General features: G+C 42.9%; 1 protein-coding gene across 3 annotated transcripts in view; it reads left to right on the forward strand.

The window, feature by feature from the left end:
• Positions 1-17243, forward strand: part of BRF1 (BRF1 RNA polymerase III transcription initiation factor subunit) — a 179339-nt gene that overhangs the window by 93162 nt on the left and 68934 nt on the right. For all 3 annotated transcript variants that reach the window (XR_010606245.1, XR_010606246.1, XM_065635197.1), the window contains exons 8-11: positions 9151-9277; positions 10778-10817; positions 10907-10999; positions 11699-11977. Coding sequence is in view for 1 of the 3 variants with exons in the window: in XM_065635197.1 (XP_065491269.1) it covers positions 9151-9277; positions 10778-10817; positions 10907-10999; positions 11699-11977 (539 nt within the window). In the remaining 2 variants the exon portion in view is untranslated. The remainder of the gene's footprint in view (positions 1-9150; positions 9278-10777; positions 10818-10906; positions 11000-11698; positions 11978-17243) is intronic.

Genomic DNA, 17243 nt, shown 5'->3' on the forward strand with positions numbered 1-17243 from the left:
CGAATAACTCTTTCTGCACTCCATTTTTTTTTCCTCTTCTTTCAAGAATTCCTCTCAAAAAGCCATCGGGTAGAAGTTGTCTAAATTAATAAGCCCTTGTTTCACATTCTTAAAAATTTCTTTGCTTCTCAGTTTGATGTACAGTTTTATTTCCTTTTAATTATTGCTATAGTTACGAAGGTTTGTCAAGAGCTACCACTGCTTTGTGTGTTGTGAAGGTGTTGAGTGTCACTGGGTGAGCGTGCGGCGATGGGCAGCGCTGGATGCTGCACTCGCTGCGGATGGGTTTGCTCTTGAAGGGAAACCAAACCAAGCCAGGGCCCATATAATGCTGAGATGTCCAACCAGCAAGTTCTGCTGGGTGGTTTGATTTAGCTCCCAGTTGGCTACACGGCTCTTGGAGAGCCATGTCGCTGGATGTGCTTTTGGTGCTGAAGGATTTCTGTGGCAGAAGTCTGTAAGGCTGTGTTGGCCCGTGGCTTGGCTGAGGATATGGGAGTGATGCTTTTTAAGAAAGCCCCGCTTGGCTGCTTCTTTTGGGAAGAATCTCAGCAAGAGCCACGAAGATGCTTAAGGGAGTGGAGCATCTCCCGTGTGAGGAAAGGCTGAGGGAGCTGGGGCTCTTGAGCTTGGAGGAGAAGAGACTGAGGGGTCACCCCATTAATGTTTATAAATATGTAAAAGGTGAGTGTCAGGAGGATGGAGCCAGGCTCTTCTCGGTGACAACCAATGATAGGACAAGGGGCAATGGGTACAAACTGGAACACAGGAGGTTCCACTTAAATATGAGAAGAAACTTCTTCATGGTGAGGGTGACAGAGCCTGGAACGGGCTGCCCAGGGAGGTTGTGGAGTCTCCTTCTCTGGAGACATTCAAACCCGCCTGGACACCTTCCTGTGTAACCTCATCTGGGTGTTCCTGCTCCGGCGGGGGGATTGGACTGGATGAGCTTTCGAGGTCCCTTCCGACCCCTGACATTCTGTGATTCTGTGATTCCCCAAGAAGGGCACTATTTCTAATCCCAGGCAATGCAGCTGATGGGACTGTGTAAAAGGGGGTTAGTTCATCCTGTTGTCCATCCAGCCCTACATGCCCGTAGTTGATCGCCTCTTTCACTGCCATGTACCAGAGGAGCAGCTCTTGGGAGGAGGTTCACAAAAATGTGACATGCCTTCGGGTCATGAAAATCATAGAATCATTTTGTTTGGAAGAGATCATCAAGTCCAGCCGTTAACCTAACTCTGGCGCTAAACCATGTCCCTAAGAGCCTCATCTGCACATGAATGACGTGATCATAAAGGGACGATTTTAGAAAGAAAAAACAACAACCCATGGACCCTGTCACCCATCTTTGAATCAAGAGTTCATAATTTCACTATCTGGCTAAAAACCAGCGTGTGTTTATTTTTTTATATGCACGTTTTTTTGCAAGGATCTTGGTAAGACAACTTTGTAGTTACTTCACAGGGCCTTCTAGCTTTATGTTTTGAAGCACACAATTAAAATGTAAAGCTTGTTACTCTTATTGAAAGTGCATATATTAAATATTAATAAATGCACTGATAAGTCTATCTTATTTCCAGTCTACTTGAAATGATATTAACTTATATATCACTTTATATATTCAAAGTACTGTACAAATATTAACTAATTAGTCAAATTGTTATTTTCTGCATAATCATCTGTGGAGACAGCAGAAATTAACTTTTAATAAACCCAACCCTTTTGTTTAGTTTAATCCTCACGTTTGTGCCTGTGTTCAATGCACCTGTCTTCACTGCTGCCTTTTTAACCTTGACATACTCTGCCCCTTCATCTGCTTATTCACCTATTACATAATTTCTCTGCATATTAAATTCCGTCTTATTTGCAGTGAGAATAATTTTTGTGATATTTGTCCATTATGTAACACCGTGTGGCCCTTACGCCCGTTTGAAGATCTTAGGCACTTCTTCAATAGAAATTTTTTAAAAAGTCAGCTTATCTTTGTTAACACTTGCATTTTACTTCTTTGGCTTGCTCTCTTTATCTTTAAATTGAGCTGCTTTTTACATTAAAAATATTTCTTCTCAGTTCCATTAAATACTATCTGTTAAAAAAACCTATTTGTGATGAACTTAGAAGTAAAGCTTCATTTTGGAAGGAATTGGAATGAAAGGCTAGAATGGGTTTAAAGGGCTCATTTTTGAGGTGAATGTTTTTTCTTACAACAAAATAGCATATTTGGGGAAGGAAGATGAGACTTCTTACAAAGGAATGGCATTTGCCAGGCTGGGTAGAGATACTGCAGGTCCTTTGCTCGCATCCTGGGGACTCAGCTACGGCTCTTTCAATCACTGCGTTGGTAATTTTCTGGAAAAAAAATTAAATATTCATGCATAGAGATAAATGTATCGCCTGCAGCTTTTCTTATTTTCGTTTCTGCAGTATGTAGCTCACGTAAACTTCATGCCCAAGCTCCCAACGCGGTCTCAAGCCGCGCGGGCTTCTGCGAGCGCAGGCGCCGTGAGGAGCAGGTGGGTACGTGAGTCCGGATTCGGGACGGGAGGAGGAGGTAACGGGGACCTGTGCAGCTGCGACGTGGCTGCAAGGTGACATTTTCCAAAGCACCAAAGCTGTATCGAGGGCAGGACTGAAGGGAAAGGCACGAAGAAGTCTGCGTTCAGCTGTGATCCAAGCCGTGCTGAAACCCTGTGTCTGATGGGTTGGGTGAGAGCTGTTTACTGAAGGTGTTTGAGCACAGGGAGGGGTAGAGGATGCTCGGAACGTCGGAGGTGTCGAAGTGCTCTTGGTTGAAGCGCGGTGTGGAGAGAAACTCTCAGAAAACTGGGCAAGTGCCTTCATGTGAAGGAGCTTGTGGTGGTGTCGGCTCTGATCTCGGGTCAGCAGCCCTGCAGCTCCTTTGCTGGCTGCTGTTGTGACAAGCTAGAAAACTAAATTAAGTGATTTCAAGCCGCTTATAGGTGATTTCCGGAAATCTTTCCAGTATGGTGAGTAAAACGCAGCTTGATCCGTGCGGGTTGGTGTTGCATACCTTTGTAAGTTGGATTGTCTGTTTTAATGAAAAAAGGTTTTATTATTGAGGAATCCAGTTTCACAGGCAACATTCCTCTTTATAAATCTGGCTTCTGTACAGCCAGTAAACTAATACATTAATTAGATTCCTAATATATTTTAGTACTTCCTACTTATTTAAAAAATGTCATTTCAAAATTATTTGGTGTCTGTTACTTTTGATACAATAATTAACTTATTAGCACTAACTCAGGCTTAGATTTTGTAAACAGTTTTCTCCGTGTTTGACTTTCCTCATCTGAGTGGCTGGTAAGAAATGGAGCAGCATGCTATTTTTCTTTTCCAGGAGATCCTAGAGGGTTTTTGACAGACCGCAGCGGAGGAACCATGCTAATGAAACGAAATATTAAGGAATGCTAAAGCATTTTGTTCTGTTAGCATGGTGTGAACACTCGAATCAGGGGAAAACCAAACCAAAACAAAATCAAAGAACAAAAAATAGCAGGTTGTTTAGGCTGACAGACTCTGGGACGGCCAGGGAGACCTGTCGTGGGATTATTGGCGGGCCAGCCGTGTGCGCATGGGTTAACCTGAGCTAACTGCACGTGTAAGCGTTTGTAGAGTCAGGGCTTTAAAATTTGTGCTAACAAATTTGTGATAATTTTAAATCTCTGTTTTAGTGTGAGCAAGTAAAAGCAGCTAATTCTAAAGGGTGCTTTTATTTAGCACAATAAATCTTTCCAGGTACCTGTTCTTTAATACATAGAAAAACGACAGAGAGTTGCCAGCAAATGAGCACCATAAATTATCAGACACCAATTAATTTGCAGTTAATGACTCTGTGTGTGTATGCTCTTACTCATTTGCAAAAAGAGGTGAAATGTATTAATGTAGTAATGTAGCAGAAGTTGTTTAAGTGAAAATATTTCTCTTTACAGTTGCATTGGGCTGGAAACACAGACAGACTAATTTAGCACAGCTCAGGTGATAAGTTGTAAGTTGTAAAACCACAGTAACTGGATCGCCTCTAATTTTGTCCCTACCTTCAGTAATGAGATACTCATTCGTATAGGCTTTAAAAATACATTTTTTTATATTGCTGCAAGTTCATGTGAAATTATATATATGTACAATGATTACATATAAGGAGATTACACTTCTGTTTATTTGCATACTGATGAATACTGGGAAACTTTTTATGTAATGTATTAAGTATCACTGTATTAACTGTCACTTTTAGGGTATGTGTTTACATGCTTCCATAAATAGTTCATGCATAAACATTGTATGGCTTGGAAATAAATGGGGGGAGAAGGACGATGCAATAGAATGTTGATTTTGTAGTATAAACACTAGTGATGGTTTTCCACATCAGTGCAAATTTTGAACTTTTTTCCTATGAGTGAGTGCGCAGGCTTAGCGTGGCAGGCAGCACTGATGAATGTTAAATTAAAACAGTGGGGGTATGCTGTAATATTTCGGTACTTCACTAAGATACAAAAGTAAATCACTTTTCTGGAGTTTGCAAATGTTAGAGTTGTCAAATCAGCTGATCTATTACTAGAATATTTGTAATTGATATGACAGTTAGGATTATGTAGATATCATGTAGGTTATTACTTAGGGTTTTAATTATATTTTTAGTTTGGGAAAAAACAGGGGAATTTTAATTACCACCACTAGCTTATCTTGCAATAAAGTTTTTTTTTTTTTTTGTGTATTTCTGCTAACAATATGCCAATATTCTGCTTAGTACTTTTAAAAATCCATTAATAAAGTATTTCAAGTACTTTAAATAGACTACTTGAAGGCTGACTACTTGAAGGCTGACTGCTTGGGCTAAATTTCACGTTCACTCATTAAAGAAAACTATTGTCTCTGAAGTTATAATCAGTTTGCCCTTCTGTACAGAGGTCTGGCACAAGACAGCTCTGCCGGGTGCTGCCTGTTTCTAGAGGCAGGTGCTGACTGTGCACACGTAGGAGGATGATGCCGTGGCTTTTCCTAAGTGGTCTCTGCTTAGAAGTCCCTCTTGGACTTTGAACTTGGACTCCTGAAGCATTTATGAGTTGCACTCCAGAAAAGCCTGTTCTTCTATGTGCTTTGTCACACCCTGCAGTATTTCAATTAAACATTAAAACCGAGCAGCTAGCTGCACGCAGGAGCCTTTTTTTTTTGCCTCAGCTGTAGACTGGTTTCATAAGTCTTCACTGGATGGTATCCCTGAAACAAAACGAGGTGAAAAAACCACGTTGCTCATAACTTCAAAATGACTGACCCATTTTCCCTTATTGGGAGCTAAGTTAAGTGTGAACAGAATTGGTTTACTGTTTTGTGCACAGAAGTGCTTTATCAGAAGACGAGGTGTGGTTTTGTCTATAAACAGATGAAACAAAAGCCGTGGAAATTTTTCTTTGAAAAAAAGGGTTGGGGTTAGAAGCAGATGACACCAAGCTCTGGAAAAACTTTTCTCCCGAAGGAATTTGCTTGAAAGAGTTTGCTGTGAGAAACTATAAGAGGAGGGTTTATACTGGAAGTTGAATCTTAGCCTGAGCTGTAGTGGTTGCCTCTGCTTTGACTATAAATAGAAAATACTTATCTGCCCAATTTCAATTTTTAGAGCCCTTTCAAATTCATGCCAAGGAAATAATGTCTTGATTTGTATATCTGTTTATTTTTCTCCTTCTGTGCATAACTTGAAATGGCAACTCTTATTAGTTTTTTTTTTATATTAACAGAAGTGCAAAATGAACTTGGATATCATCTTTATGTGGAAGGTAAAAAATAGCCTGTAGCTATTTTTTTTTTTTCATCAGGGCACTCCCTAGCCTCTGAAATTATTGTGCTTATAATTAGGGTTGCATCAGTTTTTCGTAGCTGCCAAACTAATGTTACCTTGTTTCGCGCGGTGCAGACTGCTGCGTGCATCAGTGTGTTGCCTTGGTGGCATGTGTCCAAACACTGGATAAAATCAAAAAATGTTTAAAAATATGTAGACAGGATATCAGACAATGTAAAATGCTGAGGCAGGCATGTGGCTGGCAAATGCAGATATTTATTTATATCAAGTTAGAGGAGGAAGTGTTGAGTGAACAGCTCGCTCTCCCACAGAGGTGATGCTCAAGCTGTGATCCCCACCTTCAGGGATGGTTCTTCATTTCAGGAGGAAGGCTGGAGCCTCGTGCTTAAGACCGGCAAGAAGTGAAGAAATAATGTGCCGGTCTAAATTTGGAGTTGCCGTGGGGCTGTGCTGACACCGCCGGGTGCTGAGCCCTTGCCCTGTCTGGCTTGGGTCAGGGCTGAGGAAGAGGAGGGCACGGGCATGGGGCTGGGTGCTGGTCGGATGGTCCAACTGTGCTGGGGGGTTGAGCTCCTTGGTAGCACCACCATGAGGTAGCTCAGCCCTGTCCTAGCGCAGATGTACTGAAGGGCTTAGGAGAGGCCCATGCTGGTGTGCCATAGAATCATTTTGGTTGGAAGAAACCCTCAGGATCATCGAGTCCACCCATAACCTAGCTCTAGCGCTCAGAGCTGAAGCCGGCGCTGGAGCTAAAGCCGGTGCCACAGCTGCCGGCATGTCCGCTCGCCCATGGGGGACGATGTGAGAACGTGACGTGAGTCACACGACACTGTGGACAAGGAGAGGGACAGATGGAACCTCAGGTGTCCGCAGAGAGACGTGCACGGGGTTAAGTGTTGAAACCCAAGCATGGTCATCTTATCCCCAATCTTGCTTCATGAGTGACTGGTTTTGCTGCTGGTGTTTTCTATGTTGCTCTGCGCGCCTGGAGGTGTTGCTGTTTTGGCTCAGGGTCTGGCTGCTCATCTCAAACTCTGAGCAAGTGTGGGGTAAACAAACCGGGAGCCTTTGCCAAAGCGCACGTTGGCTTTTTACAGTGGGAAGAGAACAACATTTTAATGAGGCGAGGCTGGTTGGGAGGAAAAGTCTTGCTGAAGTGGGATTACCTGTGACTGCATGATTCATCTGTGGAGAGGTGCATGATGATAATTTAATGGTGGTGGCTGGGCAGATCCGTGCTCCTAAAGTGACATTAAATGAATCCTGAATTAAAACAGCAATAACAATGCCTGGCCAGGTTTTTCCTCTAGCTTGGTGATGAGGCTCCCTCCTGGAAGGTGGGTAGTGCACGCTGGAAGCCTGTTAACACTGAGAAAGATTTCTAGTCTGTTAATTAAAAGCTGGGTGCTGCCGCTGCCAACAGCATCCTCCTCGCCTTTCCAATTTGATCTGAAAGGGAGGAGGAGGGAGCTGGTCCCTGGTACTCTGAGGGATGGTTTCGGGTTGTCAGCCACTCTCAAATACATGGTTAATTTGGGGCTTCGTGGAGATGCCTGCACTCCAAAAGCAAGACTAGGTTTCAGAGGCTTTCTTCTCGCTGACAACACTAATTGTGGCTGGCACAGCCGTGCCTGGGCTCAGCGTGCTCCTTGCTGTTGGTTTTACGTGGAGGTGCCTCGCTCTCCCTGCACATTTCATGGCACGAGATGCTGTGTGTGGCCTGTGGACTCTGCTCCGGGAGCAGAGTGTCCATAGGCAAAGTGTCCTCAGGTTACATCCCTTTGTATGGGCCGTCTTGTCTTGCTCCTCAGTTCATCAAAATAAGAAATACAGGTACTGATAAGGGAGTGTGGCCCTGTGCTCTTGGCTTTGACTCTGGAGTTGGTTGGAAACATGGAGTTGATTGTAGCATGGAGGGTGTTGGTCTCTGGTCCCAAGTAGCAAGTGACAGGACGAGAGGAAATGGCCTCAAGTTGTGCAAGGGAAGGTTTAGATTGCATATTAGGAAACATTTCTTCACGGAAAGGCTTATCAAGCGCTGGAACAGGCTGCCCAGGGCAGTGGTGGAGTCACCATCCCTGGAGGTGTTTGAAAGGTGTGTAGATGAGGTTCTTAGGGACATGGTTTCGTGCTAGAGTTAGGTTATGGTTGGCCTTGATGATTTTGAGGGTCTCTTCCAACCAAAATGATTCTATGATTCTGTGAAACTGAATGTCTGTCCTAGAGAAAACTCCCTCTTTGGAAAGAGTTTTATTGCAGTCGGAGGCAAAAGAGAAAACCACAACTGTATTTTGAAGGGGAAAAATGCTGAAAGGTCCTGTGCTGGGTGTATGGAATCAGTTTTTAGTTTCCTAGCTCTGCAGATGGAAGCTGTTGTCAGCTGTGCTTCCTCTGGAAGATGGGAATATTCCACTGAAGCAGCTGCAGACCCATCATTGCCGTTTTCCCATGGAAAATGTTGATATTATTAAAAGGGCACTTTCTGTCAGCATTCTGCCAGACATTTCCTGACCTGGCTTTGTACTTAACCTTTTGTCTCACTTTCTCCATCTGTGAAATGGATGTGCTCGTTCTCAACCACCTGTATAAAATGCTGAAATTCGTGGATGAAGTTATGACAACGTGGTCTCATTTTAGATTCAGTTGCTTTGAAAGATTCAGCTGCTTTCATGGCAGTTCCCCATGGATCTAGTCCTACCTCTCACATAGGTAGCAGCTTTTAAAATGTGAACATTACACAGATACAGAGTATATTATTGTGAAATTACATGCATTCATCTATTCCATCTGTGCAGTGTGCAGACAAGCTCTTTATTTTACTGCTGCTTCTGTGTGTCCTGGGAAGATTACTTCTTGTCCCTCTTCCAGTCTCCTGAAGACATATTACTTTAACATTTGCTTTGCATAAATTAATCATGCTGCCTATCAGGAATATTTTTTATCATACTCCTAAACATTATAGTTTGGGAATCTGTTTTATTGCTGTGGTTGATAACAAAAGCGATGAGACAGGAGGAATGGGCTGCGTTTCTTGTCTCAGTTTTCTCAGTCTATGCTTAATTGACCTTAGTGGCTGTGGTGTTTCTGTTCAGACTTTGTTCATCGAAGGAAGTGTGTGTTACACAATCTAATAAACCGAAAGCTAATTTGTGATATGGAAATATACTTTCTTTGCAGCTGATGAAACAATTAGTATCAGTTCTAATGTATTCTGCATCGGAGCCAAATTTTCTAAGGATGGTATGTTTATTTTGTAACATAGCAGTTTGACAAATTTTGTTACTTTTAAAGACGTTCTTACAGTTGTTATCGTAATGTGCTGTATGCTTCGGTAGGTTGACTGAGTTTGAAGATACACCGACAAGTCAGCTAACCATAGATGAGTTTATGAAGATTGACTTGGAAGAAGAATGTGACCCTCCTTCATTTACAGCTGGTCAAAGAAAACTGAAGATACAGCAGGTGAATTCTGAATCAAATGTTCTCTGTATTTCTCTCCTCTCTCTGGATATTCCTTTTTAAATTGGTTAATACTAAATCCTAACTGACCAGCCTTTGATAAGGTTTAGTCACATTTCTTTTGAGGTTCCTAAGAAAAGAGTGAGCATCAGTGCTTATGAGACCCATTAACTAAAGGACATTTTTTTGTTTTACTGTCAAAGGGACAGCTTCCCAGTTAAACAAAAAATATCTATAAGTTTTTCTCCTGTATATTATTTGCTCCCTGCCCTTTCAGATATTTAGCTTCTAATGTAGCTTTAAACATCCCCTGATGAGGGATCGAAGGATGTCAACCGGCTTAGCCAGCCGCTGTGGGACGTACAGACTCGCTGCTCCCGTTAGCGCAGATCAGGACATCTGGGTGGCCAAGCAAACGAGCACCAGCTGAGCTCCTGTGTTTTGCAGGCAACTGGTGTTTGGTGCTCAGCCCACGGTGGCTGTATTGGTGGGGGCTCAGCACACTCTGCCTGGATGCCCCCCCATTTACAAGCTGCTGCCGTTACGCTCAGCACTGTTATTTCTTTTACACCTACTTTCCTGCTGCATGTGCCTTTCACTTCTTGCACCCTGACCTTTTACCAAAGCATCAAATCTTTTTTGTCCTTACAAAACCGGAGGCTCTCATGTGACAAGTTAAGCTGAGCTTGTGGCGTGGAGGTCTCGAGTAGCTGTCCTAAAATCTGTACTTCTCTTTTCTATACTGTTTGTGCTCTTCCAGCCTGGTCAGCAAGAATCAGGGGTGCAAAGGTGTTTTTAAGGTGATACCTGTGGTCAGGGGAAGTGCCATTACATATAACTTTTTAAAAAACACATACGAAAACAATAACCCAATTACTTTAATGAGACTGCTGGGGTTTTTTTGTGTGGTACAACACCTGCTTCCACAGAGATGAGTTCTCATGTGGCTTAATTTCTTGACAAACCACGAGCTAAAGCTGGCACCAGAGGAGAAGATTTGACTACTGTCGTAGCCAATTCTGACATTATTAGTTTTTTGGGGCTTTTGTTTTTTACTGTTCTAAATATGCTATCATTTAAAGGTCTGTAGGCGTGTTTGTGATGTTCTCAAGAGCCTGCTGGGTGTTTAAGTCAGTCCTTCTCTTTGCCGTCGCCCGTGTGCTCCGTCTGGCCCGGGCACTGTGATTTCAGCCCTGTCCTTGCACTTGCTCACATCTACAGTCACCGAGTCTGACTGCTGAAGAATGGGGCCTTTTATTTACAGCTTGTCAGAGTGAAGGTTCCTTTTGAAGTACAGAGATGGGTGAGATAACATTTGAAATCGGTCAGTATTTTGGAACATGTCTGTCTTACCTGTCTGGCACTACAGAGTAGTTTGAGTTGGAATTCAAAACTTGCGTATTGCTTTTAAAATACCCTACAATTCTGCGTCTCTCTCACAAATGGTACAAAATTGGGGTTTTTTTAGTAATTTCATGTTTATTTTGTTTCTTTTTATTTCAGCTTGAGAAAGCGCTATCAAAAAAGCTGGAGGATTTTGAAGGTATAAGTTGTGTTTAGTGTAACGTATCACTCATTTGTTCAAAATTACATCAATGATTGCTGAGTTTTATTTTTATTTCAACACTACAGGTGAAATATCGAGCTATCAAGATGAAATAGAGATTGAATTAGAAAACAGTAGACCGAAAGCAAAAGGTGTATTTGCAAATTTCACTAAAGATGGTAAGTCTGTAAAGTCTTGTGTCTACTTAAATAATAACAGGTTCAGATCCTGCAGGCAGTCTTAAGTGTATGAACTTTATTGTGATAAATGCGATCATATATATGCTTCCGTAGTATAAGATATATATTGCGTTGGGGTTCTCCCTGCCAATTAGTTGGTTCAAGTATCAATCTTCAAAACAACTACGTTGTTCATTACAATGACAGTTCATTAATGACTTCAGTTATTTTTCATTCTTGGTGCAGTATAAGGTGGGCACTGGCACCTGGGAATGTTCCTTTTCATCACTGAAAATGCAGTGGACAGATATGTAGATGCTTTTGTCACCGAATCTCCCAGTTGACTAATTGATAAGGAAGGGCTTTGTACAGGTTGAACTGGCTATTTTTGATTTGTAATTATACCAGTAAGTAGCTGACTTCTCTTGCAAAGCCCTTTTGCCTGCCATCATTTGATAACACAATACTTTTGTTTTAAATGATGACTGTGTTCACAAAAATACATTTTAATAGCCAAGGTAATGAATTTGAACAGCAGCTGGAGACTCCATGTATTCATACATTGTGCTAAAATATTATGTATTTTTTCTACAGATTTTCTCTAAAGATTTTTATTCTTTAAGTGAATGCCTCTCTATTTATTTAGTTTCTGTAACAGATGGTATGCAATGATCTGTTGGGGTTTCCTTTCCTTTACAGATTCTATAGAAGATAATACCTCTAGTGTACTTGGAGAGGAGGAGGCAGAAGATGAAGAACTGGAAGCAGCTGCTAATCACTTAAACAAGGACTTTTGTAATGAACTTCATGAGAAGGATGGAGTTAAAAGAAATGACAACGGGGGATGCAAAAATGGAAATCAAGCTTTTGTAAGACCGCCCGCCCTGGAATCCTTGCTTGGCCCGCTCCCCACCGCAGCTAGTCTTGGCATAACAGAATCCATAAAGGAATGTATCTCCACTAAGGACCAGGAGCCTGGTGAGTAGGAGATCAGTTCAGCTCAGAATGGAACCTGGACACATGCAGCCAGTTGTGGGTTTATTGTGTCATTTCCATGTATCTTGATGGTTCCTGTGGTAGCGGTTCCATGAATCACTGTAATGTTGAGGTGCAGGAGCCGTGAGGCGGGATGGGACCAGGGGTCGCAGTCGTTGATGTTGGTTGTTGGCATCTGCTCCTCAGGAGGCTGCAGGAAAATCTGGAGTGCCAAATTATTTTCTGAAGCCTGAGAATGTGTTTCTCTTAGTTGAGTAGATTTGCAGTCATATGATAGCTGATGGACATGTTTCAAGCCATGCAGTCTCAATTAGGAAACTGGAGGAAGCAGATTCCTGTAAATATGGCTGGGAATTAAAACCCAAGTGTGAGCATTTTAGATCAATGCAGACGTTCTCAGGAGATGTGTTACTGCATGATGCAGGCTGTCTCTCTGATCGAGAATATTTGCAAATAGTTAATATGTTTGTATGAGGAAATAACTGGTTGTATGCTTTTTAATTTGATACCAACTTTGGTGTGTGTTTTGGTGGGTTTGCTCCACTTTTCTTAAGACTCCCAGATCTATCTGTAACATATGGCTCTGTATAGTACAATGGGAGCAGGACTGATCAGCTAAGGCAGGCAATTTTGCCAGAGCCCTTAAAGCAGACAGCACCGCAAACAGCCAGTCATCCAGGCAGGTTTGTTTGCTTTTCCTTATGTGCGCTTGAGCTTTATGGAGATGGCATTTTTAAAAATTCCTTTTGCATCTTAATGACACCGAGAATGGCACCTATCTAAAGGGCATTTTGTTATTTTCTTTGTCACGGTTGATTTTTCCATCATGAGACACAACTGTCCAAATCTCTTTTGTCAGCTTACCTGGGGGTTGATGTGGCAGAACATTTTGTTATCCAAACTGTTCTGATGCTAATTTCTGTTCAACAGCACCTACTTATAATAAGACATTCCCTGCCTCAATAGGTGAACTGAATGTATTCAGTTTCTTATTATGTTAGTGTTCGCATCCCAGAAACATAGCAGGGTGATTGCACATTTGTATTTTGTACAAACAAAATCATATAGAAACAGCTGAGTGGTTTTGGGTTTGTTTTAATTACAATTAAGAAAATGGATGGCTCGTGGCTTGTCTTTCTCCTGGAAATCAGCGGTTCATGTCAACGAGAGGTCAGCAATGGCTAGGAGCTCTTGTTGTCTGGCTAACCGGTGACCTGTAAAAATGAGTTGCCAGCACTGGACGTTTCTCAGCTGGCGTTGCTATTGACCGTTTTAATGGACAGGCCGAGGACTGAGGTTAAAGATGAAATGAAGCTGCTGTAGCCAGGTGTGTTCCTCTGAGTCGAGCTTCAGGCGGGTGGGCAGGAGAAGGCAGGGCTGCTCATGCCACGGCTTGTCTGCATTTGCTGTTTGTTTTCTTTTAAAAGTGGAGCATTGTGCCAAATGAACTGAATTTCAAAACCAAATAGGTTTCAGTATGTTCATTCTCTTAATTTATCTGAGAGATCACTGCGGGTGTTCGAACAAGTACTTATTTTCTTAATGTTCTGCGAAGCTCATATGCTGAATTAATGTTTTGGTTGTATTTTGATTGTACATCCTGCTCCAAACTTCTTTATTTTTTCAGCGACTGCTAATTTATTTTAATAATTTTAAAGTTTCACGTTAAGTCAGACTAACTTTGGCTGTGTCTGTACCATGGGATAGTCATGCTGGGGTGCAGTTCCCAGTCTCCAAGCCCTTGCCGTGTGATGCCAATGTGATGTGGATGCATCGCGGTCTGTGCGCATCAACCCCCTGAGGACCTGGTTTCCTCCAAGTCATCTGAGTTCAGGAGCAGCAGTGGAGCCTCTGTGTGTTTTCGATGTTTGGGAACTGGCAGACAGACTGGGAGGTACACCTGGCTTGCAGTTGTCATGTTATTATACAGAATAAAGAAAACGTCTTGTTAAGATGCCTCCCAGTTGGCCACCTGTGCGTCTTAGCTCTGAACCCCAGTGAAGATGTTTCCGTCACCTCAAGCAATGATGTCTTGAGTTCTGGGAAATCTAGGAAAGATTTGTATCTGGAGGTAGTACCTTCTATCAGGCCAACTGGTATAGTTGTAAAAAATTAGACAATTTCCAGGTTTTCAGGCCCTTCTTTAAGTCCGAAAAGGAAGCAGTAGTTTTTAAAACTAAAAATAGGATGAGAGCAGTTGCTCAGAGTTTAATTTGAGATGGCACAATTATAGATCGTCTCGAAACAAAAGTAGCTGGTACATGTGAAGGGAGGAAGAAAAGATCAAAAAGCTCATTTATCCTGTGTATTTGAATTTAGTTTAGTATAATTTATACTGTGACTCTCAGCTGGCCATAGGTTTGCCGTGATATTTCATGTTCCAACACCGAAGTCCATTGGAGAGGGGAGAGAGTCGTCATAACGTTGCATCCTTAAGGTGATGTTTTGGTCCTTCTCCACAGCTGTGTAAGTCATAACCCAGGAGCCTTTCCCTCCTCTCATCCATCTCCAGCCCTGAGTCACCTTCCACCATCTGGACCATCTGGGTCAGGTTGGGCAGGAGACCTTAGTTGGGGTGAATTTGTGTCTCCTGCTGGGCTCCACGTGTTGTTGGATGGGTGTATCATGTCTGGTCAGTGCAGTGGTTGGGAATGTCATGTCTGGTGCTACGTGGGGAGGATTCCCAGCAAACCCTCGCGGTGATACGCCACGTGCTTGGGCAGGCGACTGCTGAACAGGAGCTCGGCAAGCAGGTGCAGCATGTGCAATGTTTGGCCCCCTTAAATACAGGGCATCTCCTCTCTGTAATGAGCTCTCTTCCTCAAAATAAACCTCTGCTGTAGGTACCTTTCTACAAAGTCTTTTCGTTTGGCTTGTGCGTGTGATAATTCAGTTTATGATTGCCTACATCAGCTGCTTTGGGAAATTTTCCGCCTTTGTGCTACGATGGCTGCAGCAACAACAGAAGGTTTCTTACGAACTGCTTATGCAGATAAGACTTAGGTGCAGAGCGCAAGTATTAAGAAGAAACTACTGTATTTTTTCTCCACTTAATATTGGTATTTGAGCAGTGTAAGCTTGTCTATATGAATGTTTTATGGAAAGCATAGTATTTTAGCAAATTTGCATTACAAAGAGAGCATGTAAGGTACCGGGTTAATGAGTCTGAGGCAGTAAAGTGCTTAGAATAAACACTACATTTGACTGTTTTTTTTTTTTTCTACAAAGTATATTAATTTGCAGAGACAAGTAAGCTGAAATCTGTTTGAGTCTTTGCAAAGAACTTCTTTCTTATTCTTCATTATGGAAGTGCTTTATTGCGAGATCTCAGTGTCGAAGATGGAGATGAGGCAGATCAGTCTGTCCGTGGTTCTGGCTGTGCAGCATCCCAGCATCCCCTCCACGCTCTGCGGGTTCTTTCTGGTTCTGCAGTTCCTCCAAACAGGGCACTGTTTCCTTTAGAAGACTGCCACAGTCAAGTGCCATGGACTCTGTTCTCAACAAATATGTTCTTTGGTGTAAAATTTCCCATTGCAATTTATTTTTATGTCCCATTTGTACCACTTCAAAGAATTGATTGTCTTTCTTGCTGTTTCTGTCCTTCCGATGTTTGCTGGCTGTCACCCTGTCTTTCCCGTGTCACGCTGCTGGCCGTGCACCAGCCGTTCATCTCCTCTTGCCACATAAATCAAAAGTCATAAACTCAATTTTGTCCAGGGCTAAAAGTGAGGAAGGTCTGACAAAAACAGAAATAAAGGTAAAATACAGAGAATAAGTTACCAACTGACTTTATATACCTTCTCCTTCGTAGTCTAGGTAGCGTTTGAGACCTGATTTAGTTTTTGTTTTGAATTAAAATTCACATGCAGTCATTTAGGGCAGTAGTTTTAAATAATGTATGTGAAGTGGGTGGGAACGTGCTCCTGCACATCCTCATGAAAGTAAGTGGCTTTGCAGTGAGAAATCACCGTGCATGTACCATCTTGTGCTTGGTTAGGCACCTGGCTAACTGCATTCGCTGCTAATTTCACAAAGAATACATAAGAAAGGTTTTGTACTTGTTCATAATTAATAGTTTGCTCATTTATTGCTCCTTGTATTTATGCCTCCATTAGTGCTGCAGGCATAATCTGACACGGGCTGAGGTCAAAAGATGTTGCCATTGATTTCTGTGAGTGTTAAAGACCCCATGCAGACAGTGTTCATTGATCGAATAGTTGTCCCTGTGTACCAGCGCTTTCCAACTTCTTACTCAAAGGAGAATGTGAAAAGTGGCTAAAGATGAGTTATACGAGACAGGGATGGGCTCATCCTCCAGGATCTTGCTCTTATCCTCTGGATTTCATCCCCTCCAGCTGCCAGCTCCCACTTCTTACTTTGTCCTGGTCCTGGCGCTTGCTGGATCCCTCCATGAGCAGACTCAGCTCCCTCACCCAGTGAGGAAAATACACGTGTGCATGAGGAGGCTGAGGGGCGACCTGAGGAGACTGAGGGGCAACCTCATTAATGTTCATAAATATGTAAAGGGTGGGTGTCAGGAGGATGGAGCCAGGCTCTTCTCGGTGACAACCAATGATAGGACAAGGGGCAATGGGTACAAACTGGAACACAGGAGGTTCCACTTAAATATGAGAAGAAACTTCTTCACGGTGAGGGTGACAGAGCCTGGAACGGGCTGCCCAGGGAGGTTGTGGATTCTCCTTCTCTGCAGACATTCCAACCCGCCTGGACACCTTCCTGTGTAACCTCATCTGGGTGTTCCTGCTCTGGCGGGGGGATTGGACTGGGTGAGCTTTCGAGGTCCCTTCCAATCCCTGACATTCTGTGATTCTGTGATCCCCTTTTTTTCGGCAGCAGCAGACGACCAGTGCCAGCAGCACTGCGGGCAGGGAAGTTTGCAGAAACGTGACATTTCTAGCAGGGTCTGAGCTGCCGTGGAAGGATGCTTAAGAGCCCACAGGCTGCAAATGGCTGGAGATCGGTGGCCACATGTGCCGAGGAGGGTTGTTCGTCCCATCCGGATCCCAGCTCAGATTCCTGCGTGGTGGGGACAGGCTCACTGCTCTTGCCATTGCTGCTCCGTCAGCGGGTGGGTGTTGACCCCCTCCCTGTTCTGCTTTCTTCCTCCAGCACCCTCCTTTCTTCCTCAGATTTTGTCTGAGTACATCAGCGCCAACTGTTTGAAAATTTATAAATGTATATGTGCATATAAAAGTATACGAAAAGATATAATCAGTAATTAGGGAGA

This window comes from Caloenas nicobarica, chromosome 5 (assembly GCF_036013445.1).
Source record: "Caloenas nicobarica isolate bCalNic1 chromosome 5, bCalNic1.hap1, whole genome shotgun sequence".
In the NCBI taxonomy this organism is placed as follows: Eukaryota; Metazoa; Chordata; class Aves; order Columbiformes; family Columbidae; genus Caloenas; species Caloenas nicobarica.